This window comes from Mustelus asterias, chromosome 5, assembly GCF_964213995.1.
Source record: "Mustelus asterias chromosome 5, sMusAst1.hap1.1, whole genome shotgun sequence".
Classification (NCBI taxonomy): Eukaryota; Metazoa; Chordata; class Chondrichthyes; order Carcharhiniformes; family Triakidae; genus Mustelus; species Mustelus asterias.
In genome coordinates, this window is record NC_135805.1 from 114,051,218 (window position 1) to 114,066,560 (window position 15,343).

At 40.6% G+C, this 15,343-nt stretch overlaps 1 protein-coding gene across 1 annotated transcript; it reads left to right on the top strand.

Annotated features, from left to right (window-relative positions):
- The first annotated feature begins 6,753 nt into the window (after positions 1 to 6,753).
- On the top strand, positions 6,754 to 13,948 carry LOC144494158 (ALK and LTK ligand 2-like). Its single transcript, XM_078213756.1, has 6 exons — positions 6,754 to 7,163; positions 7,633 to 7,940; positions 9,006 to 9,062; positions 9,156 to 9,236; positions 10,710 to 10,786; positions 13,102 to 13,948. Exons 2-5 carry the CDS (start codon positions 7,679 to 7,681, stop codon positions 10,772 to 10,774), a joined length of 465 nt encoding a protein of 154 aa, XP_078069882.1. The 5' UTR covers positions 6,754 to 7,163; positions 7,633 to 7,678; the 3' UTR covers positions 10,775 to 10,786; positions 13,102 to 13,948.
- Positions 13,949 to 15,343: the final 1,395 nt, after the last annotated feature.

Here is a 15,343-nt window from a genome sequence, read left to right on the forward strand (position 1 = left end):
ACCGTAATTGCTAATATCTCTGACGATATCAACCTCTCTTTGATTTAGCAAACTATTTCTGATGTGCTTCTTCCCAGTTCCATTCATTGTTTTGTAACAATTGACACAGTACTGGACAGAATTTTCCCGTCCCACCCGTCCTGGGAATTGTAGCGGGCCTGGGGCAGACCATACAAAAGTCCGTTGACTTCAGGCGAGATTTTCCGAGCTTGGGGCAAGCGTGGCTGGAAAATCCCACTCAGTGACTCAATGAGCTCTGTTTAATTTCTAGAAATTTTCCTGCTTGATTCACCATTCTCATGAACCTTTGTAACTCTATGATGTTCCTTGGAGATGGAAATTCTTTTATGACTCTGGTCTTCAGTGGATCTACTTTTAGTCCTGATGCATTCACTATGTGACCAGTTTGAGTATTTTTAAAGGAGTTTGAGTATTTTTTTTAGAATCGTATAGCATGATGTCATGGCGTGATGGAGAACCTTTAAAGATCAATGTTTAGATTAACAGAGAAAATGCCACGAAAGCACCTGCAGAATTCACAAGGAAATGTAGGGACTAAGAAAAATGCAGAGTTGAAGGAAATTAGTATAAGTAAGAAGGTTGTGTTGGATAAATTAATGGGAATGTAAGTTGATAAGTCCCTGTGACCTAATAATATGAATCCCAGAATTTGAAAGAGATTGCTATAGAGATAGTGAATTGGTGATCATCTTCCCAAATTCTACAGATTCTGGAATGGTCCCTGAAGATTGGAAGGTAGTAAATGTCACCCCAGTGTTTAAGAAGGGCGGGAGGGAGAAAACAGGGAATGATAGACCTTTTAGCCTTACATCTGTGGTAGGTAAAATGTTAGAATCTGTTGTAGAGGATGTGATAAATGGACACTTAGACAATCATAATCAGACTGGACTGTCAGCGTGGATTTATGAATGAGAAATCATGTTTAATGAACTTTTCGCAATAGTTTGAGGATGTAACTAACAAAATTGATAAATGAGAGTTGATGGGTGTAGCATATTTGGAGTTTCAGAAGGCTTTTGATAAAGTCCCCCACAGGAGGTTGATTAGCAAAATAGAAGCACAGGGGATAAGGGGCATACTGACATGGATTGGGGATTGGCTAACAGGCAGAATGAGAGTAGGAATGAACAGGTCATGCTCGCATTGGCAGGCTGTGGCTGGTGGGGTACCGCAAAGATCAGTACTTGAGCCCCAGATAGTCACAATATATATTAATGATTTGGATATGGGAACCAAATGTAATATAGCTAAGTGAGAATGTGTGTTGTGTGGAAAATGAAGAGCGACTAAAGGAGAATTTGGACAGACTTAGTGAGTGGGCAAGAACATAGCAGATGGAATATAATGTGGAAAATGTGAGATAATATATTTTGGTAAAAGGAACAGATGTGCAGAATATTTCTTAAGTGGTGAGAAATTAGAAAGTGTAGATGTACAAAGAGACCTCGGAGTTCTTGTTCATTAAGTTACTTAAGGCTAGCATGCAGGTGCAGCAAGTTATTAGAAAAGCTAATGGAGTGTGAGCTTTTAACACAAGAGGATTTGAGTACAGGAATAGTGAGGTCTTGTTTCAATTGTATAGAAGTTTGGTTAGACTGCACCCAGAATACTCTGTGCAATTTTGGTTCCCTTATCTCAGAAAGGGTATTATTGCCATAAAGGGAATGCAACAGAGATTTACCGGACTTGTTCCAGGGATGTCAGGATTGTCTTATGAAGAGAGATTGGGCAAACTGGGTCTGTATTCTCTAGAGTTTCGAAGAATGAGAGGTGATCTCATTGAAACCTATAAAGTACTTAAAGGAATAGATGGGATAGATGCAGATATAAAGTTTCCCTTCACTGGGGAGTCTAGAACCCGGGACACAATTTCAAAATAAAAGGGAAGTGACATTGGACTAAGATGAGGAGAAATTTCTTTACACAGAGTGTTGTGAATTTTTGGAATTCTGTACCCCAGAGGACTGTGGAAGCTTGGTCATTGAGGTGGAGATTGATAGATTTCTGATTAACTATAATGTAAAGAGTTATGGGGATAATAGGTGTGAAAGGCATTGAAGTGACTGATCAGCCATGATCATATTGAATAACAGAACTGGTTCAAAGGGCTGAATGGCCTATACCTGTTCCTATGTTCCTAGAGCATATGTCAACATTAACTGATTTAAATTTCTGTAGAAAATATTTGCATAGCTGTTTTCAATGGATTATCAAGTGACCATCTCAAAATCTCACGATGTTATAAATTAAAACGAATAAGGTTGTGATAATTTCATTGCATTGCTGCTCCTGTCACTTTGCCATCTTCCATTTGGACATTGTAATATGCCTTTCCGGACTATTTACAAGATAGTTTTTTTTTAATTCATGGGATGTGGGCATCACTGGCTGGACCAGCATTCATTGCCCTTCCCTTGTTGCCCTTGAACTGTTGGCTTGCTCAGCCATTTCACTCCAGATTCACATTTCTGTGAATCTGGAGTCACCTGTGGGCCAGACTAAATAAGGACATTAGTGAACCAGGTGGGTTTTTATAACAATCGACAATGCTTTCATAAGCATCATTATATTTTTAATTCCAGGTTTTTATGGAATTCAAATGTCACTGCTGTGTGGCCAGGACTAAGACCAGGCGCCAGAGCATTGCCTTGGGTTTCTGGATTACTATACTATTACAACAGCAGTACACGATTACCTCCCCTTGTCTCTAAAGTAACTATTTTACAAATGAAACTGATGTAAAAATTGATATATGTGTACTGTGATTACATACAGCAGGCAATCCAAAGTTGCACTGTAGAACCTACTCTGCAATGCACAAGTACCATGGTACAGCACCGAACTTCCATCCCAGTTGGCTCAATTCTCATGTTGCGAGAGAGATGGCAGAAGTGCTGCTTCTCTTCTCTACTAATAAAATTCACAATGTGAATTATACTCTGTCCAATGAAAAGCTCAAGAGATGTGAGACTCTCTGATAGAGGAGATCTTACCCTCTGCATCTTCAGTACATTAAGCTGCTGGTAAAGTGTGTCCACTCAAAATGTTAACCCGCCAAAGCCTCTGAGAATTTCTGTGTTCCTGATTCTGCCACTTGTGTTTCCACCAACCTCTAATATCTGCAACCTGCCATTCGTGGCTGTGCTTTCCACTATGCTCCAGCCTCTGGAATGTCCTTGCTAAATGTCTCCACTTAAAAATTATCTCTTTAAACAAAACTTATGGCCATCCCTTTTAATATCTGCTTTGTTGCCCAACTTTTAATTTAAACACCTTCCAAGCATTCCAGTTTAATGAGACAAACAAGGCCAGTAATTCAACTATTTCTTTATTTAATACTTCTGGTACCAACTCAAAAATAAACAGTTGCAACTCATTAACACTTGACTGAATTTAAATGGCATATTAACTTTAACTTAACATCAATTACTTTTGAATGCCATTACACTTAGTTCAAACGACATGCTCCACACATAATGGTAATAAATTGAAGCCACAATTTCTGGGTCAAATGTAAACAACTTCCCTAATTTGACCAACACTGGAAGTTTCAGATCACAGCTCCCAGACCAGAGCCTTACCCAGAGCAACTTTACAACCGGCATCTGGTTTTAATTATAAGTTGACCAAAAATCCCAGCATGTTTAACGTTCAGCCAGAAAAACCATTTTAAAGTTAAAGCTACTATTGCCATTATTGTTGTTAAATTATTGTTGTAGCTGTTCTTGCTCTGTCCACAGTTTCCTTGGCTCAGCATTCATTTTTGTCTTGTTAGGCTTCTATGAAGCATTGGCTTTGGGATCTTATTCTATGTTAAAGGTGCTGTATAAATAAATGTTGCTATTGCTTTTAGGATTTAGATTTTCTGTTTTCCAATGCTCACAAATTTGCTGCATATTTCCAGTGTTTTTTTAAATTGTGATCTTCTATTCTCCACAGTAAAAGTGTAACTTTCTATATTTATACCACAACTTATAAAACAAGATATATCACAATGTTCTTAAATAAATGTACATTGTTTGATCCATCAACTATATATTTTATGTTATCCCCTTATGATATGGGAACGTGACAGGAGATATAACACCCGCAGGGTAATAGGGCTAAACAAGGAATAAACAGACTAATGTCTCTACAATTCAGTTGATCATTGTGAGTGTATATTATTCGATGAAAAGAATATAGTATAGGAAAAGTGTAAAAGCCCCATGAAAACAGAATTCTCATAAGGCCTTGGTTAGGGATTACAATGAATGCTCATATATATTAAATGTTTAAAGATTGTCACAACCTCAGCAGTTAATTGGAGGAAGCATCATAGTAAACTTTAGTCACTAATGCAGAAACATTTCGACATTTTTTGTCCTTGTTTTCATGACCGCCAGGTCTGGCCTAGAATAAAATTGTCAACTTTCACTTTGACACTGAATTTCAGAGGAGATGCCCCAAAAGCCTTAAGCCATAAAAACATTTGTGATACTTATAATCCTCATTTTGGGCAAGTAGAAAACACTGAGGTCAAGGTTAAAGGCAAATCCTTCATTACTTTCAACGGACGTTCCTTTTACATCCCTTTTATTCTGTCAGATTTGATGCATTCCCGGCTGGAGTCCCACATTCTACCCTCTGTAAACTTGAGGTTGTCCAAAGCTTAGCTGCCCATCCCTTAACTTGCAGTGAATCCCATTCCCCTTTCGTCATTGTGCTCACAAACTTTCATTGGCTCCTGGTCAAAGGGTGTCTTCCACCAAATACTTTTAAGTGCAAAAACAGTGTGATCAGTTATTGCCCAACACTATGCAAAATAGTGATTTTAATTATTTAAAATAGCTCCTTATTTATTCCAACCTGATAGTGAAGGGTTCTTTCCCCCTTAATGTTTGGTATGTATCAAATGGAGAGAATTCACAAACGGTATCAGCATTCAGACTACCGAGGAGAAAGTTGACAACAGTGCCATTCAGCGACGAGGTGTCTTGACTTTAAAAATCTCATTCCTATTTTTATTCTGTAATTTCCTCCCTCCCAAAACTCTCTGAGATATCTGTGCTCCTCTAATTCAGGACACTGATACATTCCCAGTTATAATTGCTCAACCATTGGTGGCCGTGCCTTCGAATGCCTAGGCCCATGTTCTGGAATTCTCTATCTACACCTCTGTGTCTCTCTACTTCACTCTCCTCCTTTAAGACAGTCTGTAAAACCTACCTCTTTGACCAACCTTTTGGTTATCTGTCCTAATATATCTTTCTCTGGCTTGGTGCCATACTTCGTTTTTTAATGTGTCTGTGAAGCCTCATTTGATTTGATCTATTATTGTCACATGTATTGGGATACAGTGAAAAGTATTGTTCCTTGCGCGCTATACAAAACATACTATTCATAGAGTACATAGAGAAAAGGAAAGGAGTGGGTGCAGAATATAGTGTTATAGTTAATCATAGCTAGGGCATAGAGAAAGATCAGCTTTGTATAAGGTAGGTCCATTCAAAAGTCTAATAGCAGCAGGGAAGAAGCTGTTCTTGAGTCCGCTAGCAGTGTTTCATTAGGTTTAAAGGTGCTATTTGTATTTTAAAAGCTGTTGTTGTTATTGAAATTTTACATCAAAGTTAATGAACGGAAAATTGAATCATATCATGATTTGTTGAGGAGGTTGCTGCAAAACCAAATGGCAAAACTGCTTTGTGACTCAGTGTGGTATATACCAAGCGAACGAGTGGCATCTAGTGGGGGGAGGTATAGGCTAGTCACCAACATTTTTACTTAGCAGAAGGTCAGAGATCCGTTACCTTCAAACTAATTTAAGAACAATGTCTATCTTTGGTAATCAATGTATTTGGGCCGGGGGTGGTGGTAGGGTTAGTACTGAGGATCATTTAACACAAATATTCCCTCTCAAGTGATTTTCGATGGCAATTAATTCTATATATTCTGCAACGGTTGTTTAAACCGGAACATAGTTGATCACTTATCGGCGGAAGTTGGTATGAAAGGGTTGTGCGGAACAGAACCCCCACAGTGAATCAAACCCCATGGTTTGTATAACGTTAGTAAAAGTCAACTGAATGACTCTCACCCGGGCGCTGAATGGCGCTGTAGTCAGCGTTCTCCTCCGTAGCCTACATGCTGTTGCCGTTTGTGCATCCTCTCCAATTCGATACATATCAAGCATTAAGGGGGGAAATGAATCCTTCATTATGAGGTTGGAGTAAACAGGAAGCTATTTTAAATCATTAAAATCACTATTTCGCATAGAGTTCAGCAACAGCTGATGCACTTGAAAGTATTTGTTGGAAGATACACTTTGAGTAAATGAGAAGGATTATACCAGCTACCCGAGAGCACTAACCCCTCAAGAGGTCGGGGTCTCGGCGGCGGGGGTGGGGGGTGGAATCAATGCCATTCCTCTTTTAGTTGGATATTTAAGGCTGAGTAACTACCTCGTTTTATACACACACACTTCCCGCCGACTTTAACTTATCCTAGCGTTTCCAATCATGTGTCACATCGGAAATTAGACCTGGAGAAATAAACATGTTTATCTGAAATCATATCCTGAGACGTATAAATAAAGTGCAAAGCGACAGGAATCTAATGTCAGTTACCGGTCTTCCGACTTAAGAAAGGGAAAAGGGCAATGAAGGGGGGGAGGTTTAAAAAAGTTCCTGGTATCCACGCAGCTTTGTCAGTCAGAGAGACAGTCTCATCATCATCCGGGCTGATGAACATAATGCAATTCAAGGAGTGCTTGATCGGGAAGGATGATTTTTTTCCAATAGCGTTAACACGTTTCCAATTAGAGAAACGCCAGGGTGATCCGGTGGGACCGATTACGTCTGCAAATAGTCAGTAAAAGGCTGGGAAGGATCTAACGAAAGTTACCGAACAAAAGGTTGCCAAGTGGACTTTTATTGTTTACCACCCACCTCAAGTCGATAATATCATATTGAACTACCACATGCATCATATACTATATAAGGCCCTGCGCTTGGAGGCACGGCTGAAATGGTGCAGTTTATGGAATAAAGTACACACCGGCAGAAATTATTTATTCTGGGAGCAAGTTTCTACCTTTTCTGAACGGTGACAGCGGGGGGAATAGAAAGAACAGGAGTTACACTTTGCCGAAGGCCGGTTTAAAGGTAAATGTATGGAATTATTATTTTTATTTTAAGATTGGTGTGCGGGTTTCAGAGAAAGATGCTGCTTTGAAAATGTGTTGCTACAGCTCAGCAAAGCAGGGAATGCTGGCTGCTATTTTTCTTTGGATTTCTTAATCTCACCCCCCCCCCCCCGAAAAGTAGCAGAATTATGCTCACTTTTGCGACTTTTGCCTCATGTGCATCTATTTGAAAAGTTTGGGCGGGGGAGGGGGCGCTGTGGATGGGGGGGTGGGGGAGGTGTTGCTATGTCCATTTAATGGCCATTCTAACAAGCTGCGACCCGGTGCTGCCGGCGTTTAAACCACCGGAGAGTTTGCTCTCCAGTCCTGTGAAAGTGATAAGTGCAGATGGGAGTGAAGAGCGCACTTGTGAATGGCTTGGCAAAGCAGAGCGCTGATCCAACTAAAGCTGTTTAAAGATCATCATGCCGCTGTCTTTCCTCTTTTAGTGCTGCCACTCGCGCCTGGGGAGGCTCTAATCTGATTTCAACAGCAATGCACGGACTGAGGTCGCTCTTACTCTTTGGACTTGTACTTCTCGTGATCACAACTGGATTTTGCAAAGAGAGGACAGATCTCACGGAGTTAGGGGAGAACAAAACCCTCTTTAACTTAATATTGGAAATCATCAACCAGCTACAAAAACAGCACGGGGAGGAAACCAACGAGGTGAACTATTTCCCACAGGGTGTCGACTATACTTTTGACTCTCAGGAATTGCCTGACAATGAGGTCTACCACAAAGAGGAGAGGGTTGGTAAGTACCTTTGGTCCATTGCTTCATATTGTTTCCAATCTGCCAGTAGGTGTTTTATTTTCCCCATGTTACTGAGCTAAGATGATGGATGGTAATTCACATATCCTGTACCGAATCGAACCGGGAACAAAAAGAATGTTGAATTCCCGGATCCCCGGGTTATTGGGATCTGGGCACGGGTTAACATAACCGATTGATGCCCCAGTGCCCCCGGGACCGTGAATGGTCAGGGAGTTATCTCGCTTTTCTCCATGCGGGCTGGTTTGAAGTGGAGGTATTGGGGAGGGGGTAAGGAGGGCGCTGGGACACGGGATGGCATACCAAGCGGCATTCAGGGAGGGCAGGAGACCTAACAAACAGGCAGTTCATTACACATTCGGCTCGGCACATTTTATGAATGGATACGGATGGGTGACTTGAGGACATTGACCGTCTGGTTTTCAGTGGATGAGTGTGTGTGTGCCATTGTGTTTTCTAACCAGGGCAGCGCTACCAACTCTCCTCCGCTGTCTTTCCAGGCTGGGACATGGCGAGGGAACGCCTTACGTTGATCAAACCACAATTCGGACTAATTGTTTGCCTCTAATAATTTCACCATTGTTAAATTTGCCACGGACAGACAGAGATGGTTACATAAACAGAGCGGGCGATTCCTCCAAAATATAATGGAGCTATTAAAACACACACACACACACACACACACAGTCAGCCAGGACAAGATTGGAAGCTACACCGAGTCCTGCCATTCCTGCCCTGGAGCCATTCCTCCGAATTTCCAAAAACAGAATTCTCCTAACACCGGGACTAAAGCGCAGCGCTGCCGTCTCGCCCTTTAGTGTTCCTGTAACCTGCACACTTCCTTCTCCGCCACATACTTGGCGGGGGCAATAGTGAAGGTCAATAATTTATTGAAGTTGCATGTGACAAGAACACATCCGAGACCGTCCTTCCCACGCACATCTCAAAAGACCCGGTGTAAACATCGTTAAAGTCACCTCTTCCCAAGTTAGCAAAATGGCCAAGTGTTCGCAACAATGCCATTAATTCATTTCTATTTTCCAACAGAGATAGTCCCCAGAGATCTGAGGAAGATGAAAGACAAGGTTTTGAAACACTTGACAGGTAAAAGGGGCTCTTCTTTCTTTTCCGCTGTGTGGGTCGTGGTGCTTGATGTGTACCGGGCGATTTTAACAGCTTTCCTGGCTTTCTTTCCAGGTCCTCTTTACTTCAGTCCCAAATGCAGCAAACACTTCCACCGGCTGTACCACAACACCAGGGATTGCACCATACCAAAATGTAAGTGTGTCTCGGTGAGAGCGGCCGGGCTACATTTCACAGCCAAAGGGATTTTCACTTTTTTTTGTTTTAACCATTTGCGTTTAGCGCTTTCCTAAAGTGATTTTTTTAAAAATGCAAACAGCGGAAAATATCACTGTGCTGGATGGATATCCGCAATTAAAAGCAGAAACTGCTGGAAACTCAGCAGTCTGTGTGGAGAGAATTAACCCTTCTGCTGGATGGCCTTTCATCAGGATTACTTAGTTACTCATTACTGGGGTTATGGGATCCAGGTTTAGTAGCTTCCCCTTTGAGTTGCAGTTATATGGAAGCTGCATGAATAGGTTTGCGTGCGTGTGTGTGTGTGTGTGGTTGGGGGGGGGGGGGACGATTTAGGTGGAGATGTCACAGAATGGCATGACTGTGTTTGCTGCTCAGCCCGAGTCTCACTCATCCAATAAACAAATAGCTGTTTGACGGTATTGACACTCCCGTGGGGGCAGGCACTCCATTCTTATCAAAATGTTGCAGTGTCAAGTTGACATGAATCTGCAGCGTCTGAGGGACATGACAACTGAAGTCAGCACAGCTCCAAGAGAAGCCAAACTCAAAGGCTCCGAAGGGGTGGCAGTCTGGTGTTAAGAGGCGAATTCCAGTTTCCATGTCTTAAACTTTAGTGTGTGTTCTTTCTGGGGGGGGGGGGGGGTATCCTTTACCACACGGATGCAGGTAACGGGGAACACAGTCCAGACTGCATTGATAGGACCAGTGGCGACTTGTTGCAATGGGCTCAATGCAAACATCGCTCAAGCATCCTTCCTCACTGTTATATCCTTCAAAAAAAAAGAGCAGCAGTGTGTGTGATTGGATCAAGTTGAGGGCTAGGGCCGGGTTAAGCACGCCAAAATCCAACACTTGCAGTGAGATCCCTACCATCCGACTCGGCTCAGTTTTTATTCCACGAAACAACATTCGGAAAGTGGGGATTTCAATCACTCCAAAGTTGATTTTTTTAGCTAATAGCTTAAAAATGAAAAGCATGAAAATCACACCACAACCGGTTTGGCATGTTTTACTATTTGAGGAAGTGTTCACCTTTTTGTGGAATGCCAAATGTGAAAGAACATGCAGGCACGTTACAGGACTAGGTTGTAAAAATGGAATTGAGCTTTCTGTATACCTCCACCCCTCTGGGTTCACGCGAATCCTTAATAATTCCTTAAATGGTTTCCTGTGGAAAGAGTGTGGTTCACGGTGTAGTCAATTTCCGCATGTTTTATGGGTATGAAATACACATGCTCGCAGAATTCAGCCATTTATCAAGAGGTCGCGGGGAAAGCTAGTCCTCTGAAAGTCCCTAACCATACTGTTTCCAAAGGAGACACTCTGACAAAGGAGGTATAATCCGCGCGTGAAAGGGAGCGAGTGCAATTCGGATCATGTGTTTATGTTGGATGTTTGCTCTGGTGTGACCACATTCTCTTCTCGTAGATTACAGACGGTGTGCCAGACTCCTCACAAGATTGGCAGTCAGTCCGATGTGTGTGAAAGGCTAAATTTGATTACTGGTAAGTGTTAATAACTTATTGACGTCCTGTGATATTGAAAAGGAAAGCTTGACCGTGAGAGGCGACCATCTGAAAGTTTCTTGTTCTGACATTTCTTTGGAGGGGGTGGGTAGGTGCTGAGTCGTGGCAGCCTGGAGAAGGCGGCTTTAGAGGGAACTATTACTAAACGCATTTTCTTACATTTTAAGCGGCCACTACGTGTAGAACATGCATTTCAAGAGAAGCTCTGTCATCCAGCCAAAAATCGATTAGTTGCTAAATGCAGCACTTTAATTCTCATCCATTCCTGAGAGCTCTCACGTCTTTACCAGTAAAACCCGCCCTTGCTGTACTTTCCGACCCCCTCACCCTGTAAGTTACTTAGTTTAGAAAGGTCCACAAAATGTTCAGCTGTGAAGTACTTCAAACATCTTTTGAGGGCGTAATGTGAGTTTTTTAATTACACTGCTAATATTTGCTATTTGCTGGATGTTCTAACGGTGTGAGTGCTCACACAAACCAGTGCCTAGGTTAGGAAAAAAAGCCTAGTTTTGCTCTCTTCCACTTGCAACTGAATCGAAATTTACATTAGATTAATACTCATAATACAAATCGCGATAGTATTAAAAGTCGCTTGGCAATGTTTTTTTTTGCCATCTTCCTGGTTCACTGTGCTATACGCGGCAACGCTAATTGCCATGGCTACCACTTAATTGATGATGAATAGAGATGGCAGCCATCGGCTTACACATCATTTTAAAGAACTTCATGATCAATAGGGCGGCCCACGCAGCTTGAAAGTGGAAGAGGCAGTGAGTAATTAATATGCGGTCGACTGAATACTGAACTTGCACGTCCTACTCATGGGCCGCATACAGGATGTCACTGGGTGCTCGAATGCATGGGTTAGCAATAAGATACCTAAAACACCCAAAGAACATGTATCCCAGGAGGAAACAGGCAGTCACCACGATTCACATTGGAACAAAGTAACAGGCATTATGTGCATGACTTATTTCCATTCGGGCATCTTCAGGATCCTGCAAGCACCCTGCAGATTCACAGGATAAATAGGAGGTGGCACTGAGGAACATGCAGAAATACAGATGGTCATACTGTTCGAGGTGGTGCATAATTCAGTGAGAAAACAATAAGTTCCTTTCACCATTGATTAATCATTCTCTTCATTCACTGAGCTTTGCAACAGAGTAGGAATATTTTTTTTCGGCTGTCATACAAGAATGGGTTGTAACTAACCTTGGCGAGTTCCACCAACTAATCAATATTTATACACAGGACATCTCCTGTTTTGATTTTTTTAACACATTAAGTTTGTCTGGACAACAGTCCCCCTTAACCATTCTTCCGCCAAATGGGTGGAATGGGTTGATCATGAATTTTAGTTGCAAGAATTATATGACCGTTAATCTGAAAGAAGGATGATTCCCACTGTAACAGATAGGAATGCTTTTCCTAAAGCTGTCATGCCTCACCACCATGTAGCTGTGCAGCTAGTAAAACTCAACCACCCAAGCTAGTTGAGGTGCCAACAGACTAGGAACTCAAGTTGACATCTTACGTGTGAGTACAATATTTAACCAGTTCTGCCATTAAATAGCTACATGAATGGGTTAGAACAATATTACCATACTTCTGGTACTTTATGTAATGGAACTGTTCGTGTAAAGCACTAAACAGTGGCTGCTTCATTTATGATACATGGGAAAACTTGCAATCCACTCAGGCACCATAGCAATTTGAGGTGTAAGGAGGGTAGGAGCAGCAGAAGTCTGACTACGTGATTGGACAATTTAAAGGTGCACTCTATTCTATGGAAATGAGCGCTGCCACTGGACATTAACAAGAAACAAAATCAATTACGCATGGTATGTGCACAACTTCATATGGTACCAGAATTTGCCATCATTTTCACAACATAAATAGCACTGAAAAACAAGCAAACTCATTCAGAGTGAGTTTAGCTCAGTTGGGTAGACTGCTGGTTAGTGATACCCAATGCCAACAGTGTGGGTTGAATTCCCATACCAGCTGAGGTTATTCATGAAGGCCTGCCTTCTCAACCTTTGCCTTTGCCTGAGGTGCGGTGATCCTCAAATTAAATCACCACCAGGTCAGCTCTCCCCTTTAAGAGAAAGCAACCTATGGTCATCTGGCGACTTTACCGTTTACTCATGAACTAACCTGGAAAATGGACCAGATCAGGTTCCATAGATAAACAGGTGACAGTTTTGCACAACGTAACAATAACTCATACTACTTTAAAAAAAAAACAGAATCCCTGAAAAGTACAAAATGCAACAATCTTGTTTTCACAGGTGACAACATTAAGATATCCCCAGAACCAAGAAAAGTGCCTTGGAAAACAACAGGGAAACACATTGATCTCAATATCTTTATAACATATTCCATTGTGAACAAAGATTTATTTTTGCAAACTGATGGATTACCTCCATAAACTCCTTAATGTGCATTTTGTATGTTGTCAACATTATTTCTGTAATTCTGTACATTCATATAAATAATTGCCAATGTTACAAAGGCTGAACATTTAAGAAAATAATAACACTTCACTGTTTTCTGTGTAATGCTGCCAAAAATTACACAAATGCTTTCTTGTTTAACAACTGATGTTTGGAGCATTCTTTTGTATTAAGTATTGAGACACTCAGATACTGTTCAAGACAAGGCTAATGTATCCTAAATTTACTGTAGGATTTTTTTCATGCTTCAGAGTGCTGGTTATCTTTACTTGTCATATGTAATGCTTATGCAGTTTAAAACTATTTGCTGTGTCATAACACAGCAAAATATTGATATAATAGAATGCTTGGGGTTGCCCTCTACTCCAAAGGATAAGTTATGGTTTGCATGACATTTTTCTGCCTTTGTCTTTACAAAATTTAATATTTTAAAACTACACTGTTAGGTTAGTACGTTGTTGGTTATGTTTACATTCTCTGAGCTGAAAAAAGAAGTTTGTGAGCAATTATCTTTTCTCTTAACACAGTGGAGTGTCATTTATACAGAAACATACAAGATAATGTCATTAGTCACTGTACATTAAGATTTATAAACATTCCAGCTAACATGTGCAATATGTATATATTGTAAAGACCTGAATATATATCAGTTATAAAATAAAGTGTTTGGTATTTGACACAGACTAGACTGAGTGCTCTTTGTATACATTCTCAAGTTGTTACTATATGATTTTAAACAACTTTTTCCAATCACTGATTCACATTAGAAAATCACAATTTTTGTGAATTCCAGACAGACCTTGGTTTACCCGAATCATTGAACTTTTCCGAAAGTAATCCAAATAAATGAAAGCGCACATATTCAATTGGAAGGCCGTACATATGATGTGGTTATATTCATCTGTTCAAAATTTAGGATGTGTTACTCTGAATAAGTAGCCAAAATCAAAAAGCCTGATGAAAGCAGTTCCCCATGAGAGGATGACACTTTGGAGTCATGTTTCATGATCTAATTTTAGACCCAATACTTGACACATTTGTATATAATAGTCATTTTCAAATTTACATTTCTGTCCACTATCACATTTTGAATTAATTTAGTCTTCTGCTCTTTATGTTTCACCCTTCTACACCAGATTATCAGCTATTATCAAAAACAGCAGGATTAATAGTATCCCAGTCAAACTGCATGCCTGGTGTGATTTTTAATGCAGCAACAGCAACAAATATGCAATAGGTGTTGCTTATTCCACAGAAAATAGAAATTTGGCAATGATGATAAAATCACCTGCAAAATATAATCCTGAATTGCCTCAGTTTGGTTCAGTAATAATAATCTCACTTCTTGACTCATGAGGTTGTTGGTGTAAACCTATTCTCAAGACTAAAACATACAGTTAATGCTGAATCATTGCTACATATAAGGAAGTGCTGGATTCTCAGAAGAACCATCCACGGTTGATAAATGACTGCTTGTTTAGATGGTTTTTAATAAATCTATTGCACCTTTTGAAAAGGAGGGAATTCCAATGACCTATTCGATGTGCATTTCTTGATCGATCCTCAAAACAGATTTTAACATATATCTTGCTACTAATTGTGGGATCTTGCTATGTGAGAAGTGCTAAAGTCCCCTCATTCATCATTACAACTTAAAGTAATTCATGTTATGGGATGCATTTTGAAATATTTCTAGGAGATTTGTTGAGGTGCTATGGAAAAGCAAGTTTTGAAAACTATGCAGTTAATCCACTGAAAAGTCAATGTTTGAAAGTTCAAAGAGCAAAGTATGTAAAATTACTCAGCAGTCTACTGTACTATTATCTGATTTCTAATAATTGGTAAGAGATTATTATCCCATCAGCTCAATCACCAGAGATCTTACAGACAATTAAGTGTTGGCAATAAGTACACGATGATTGCCTTTTTAAAAATCACTCATAGAATGTGTGCATTGCTAGCAAAACCAGCATTTGTTGTCCATGCTAATTGCCCTTGAAAAGGTGGTGGCGAGCTGCCATCTTGAACCTCCAATCTATGCATTGCAGGTGCCCCCACAGTGCTGTTAAGAAGGGAG

What these genes read in the sequence shown, in the direction of transcription:
- LOC144494158 (XM_078213756.1), top strand. Translation starts at nt 7,679, where the DNA reads ATGCACGGACTGAGGTCGCTCTTACTCTTTGGACTTGTACTTCTCGTG. An exon ending in CCACAAAGAGGAGAGGGTTG is followed by an intron (nt 7,941 to 9,005) that starts GTAAGTACCTTT and finishes ATTTTCCAACAG; the next exon opens with AGATAGTCCCCAGAGATCTG. An exon ending in GGATTGCACCATACCAAAAT is followed by an intron (nt 9,237 to 10,709) that starts GTAAGTGTGTCT and finishes CTCTTCTCGTAG; the next exon opens with ATTACAGACGGTGTGCCAGA.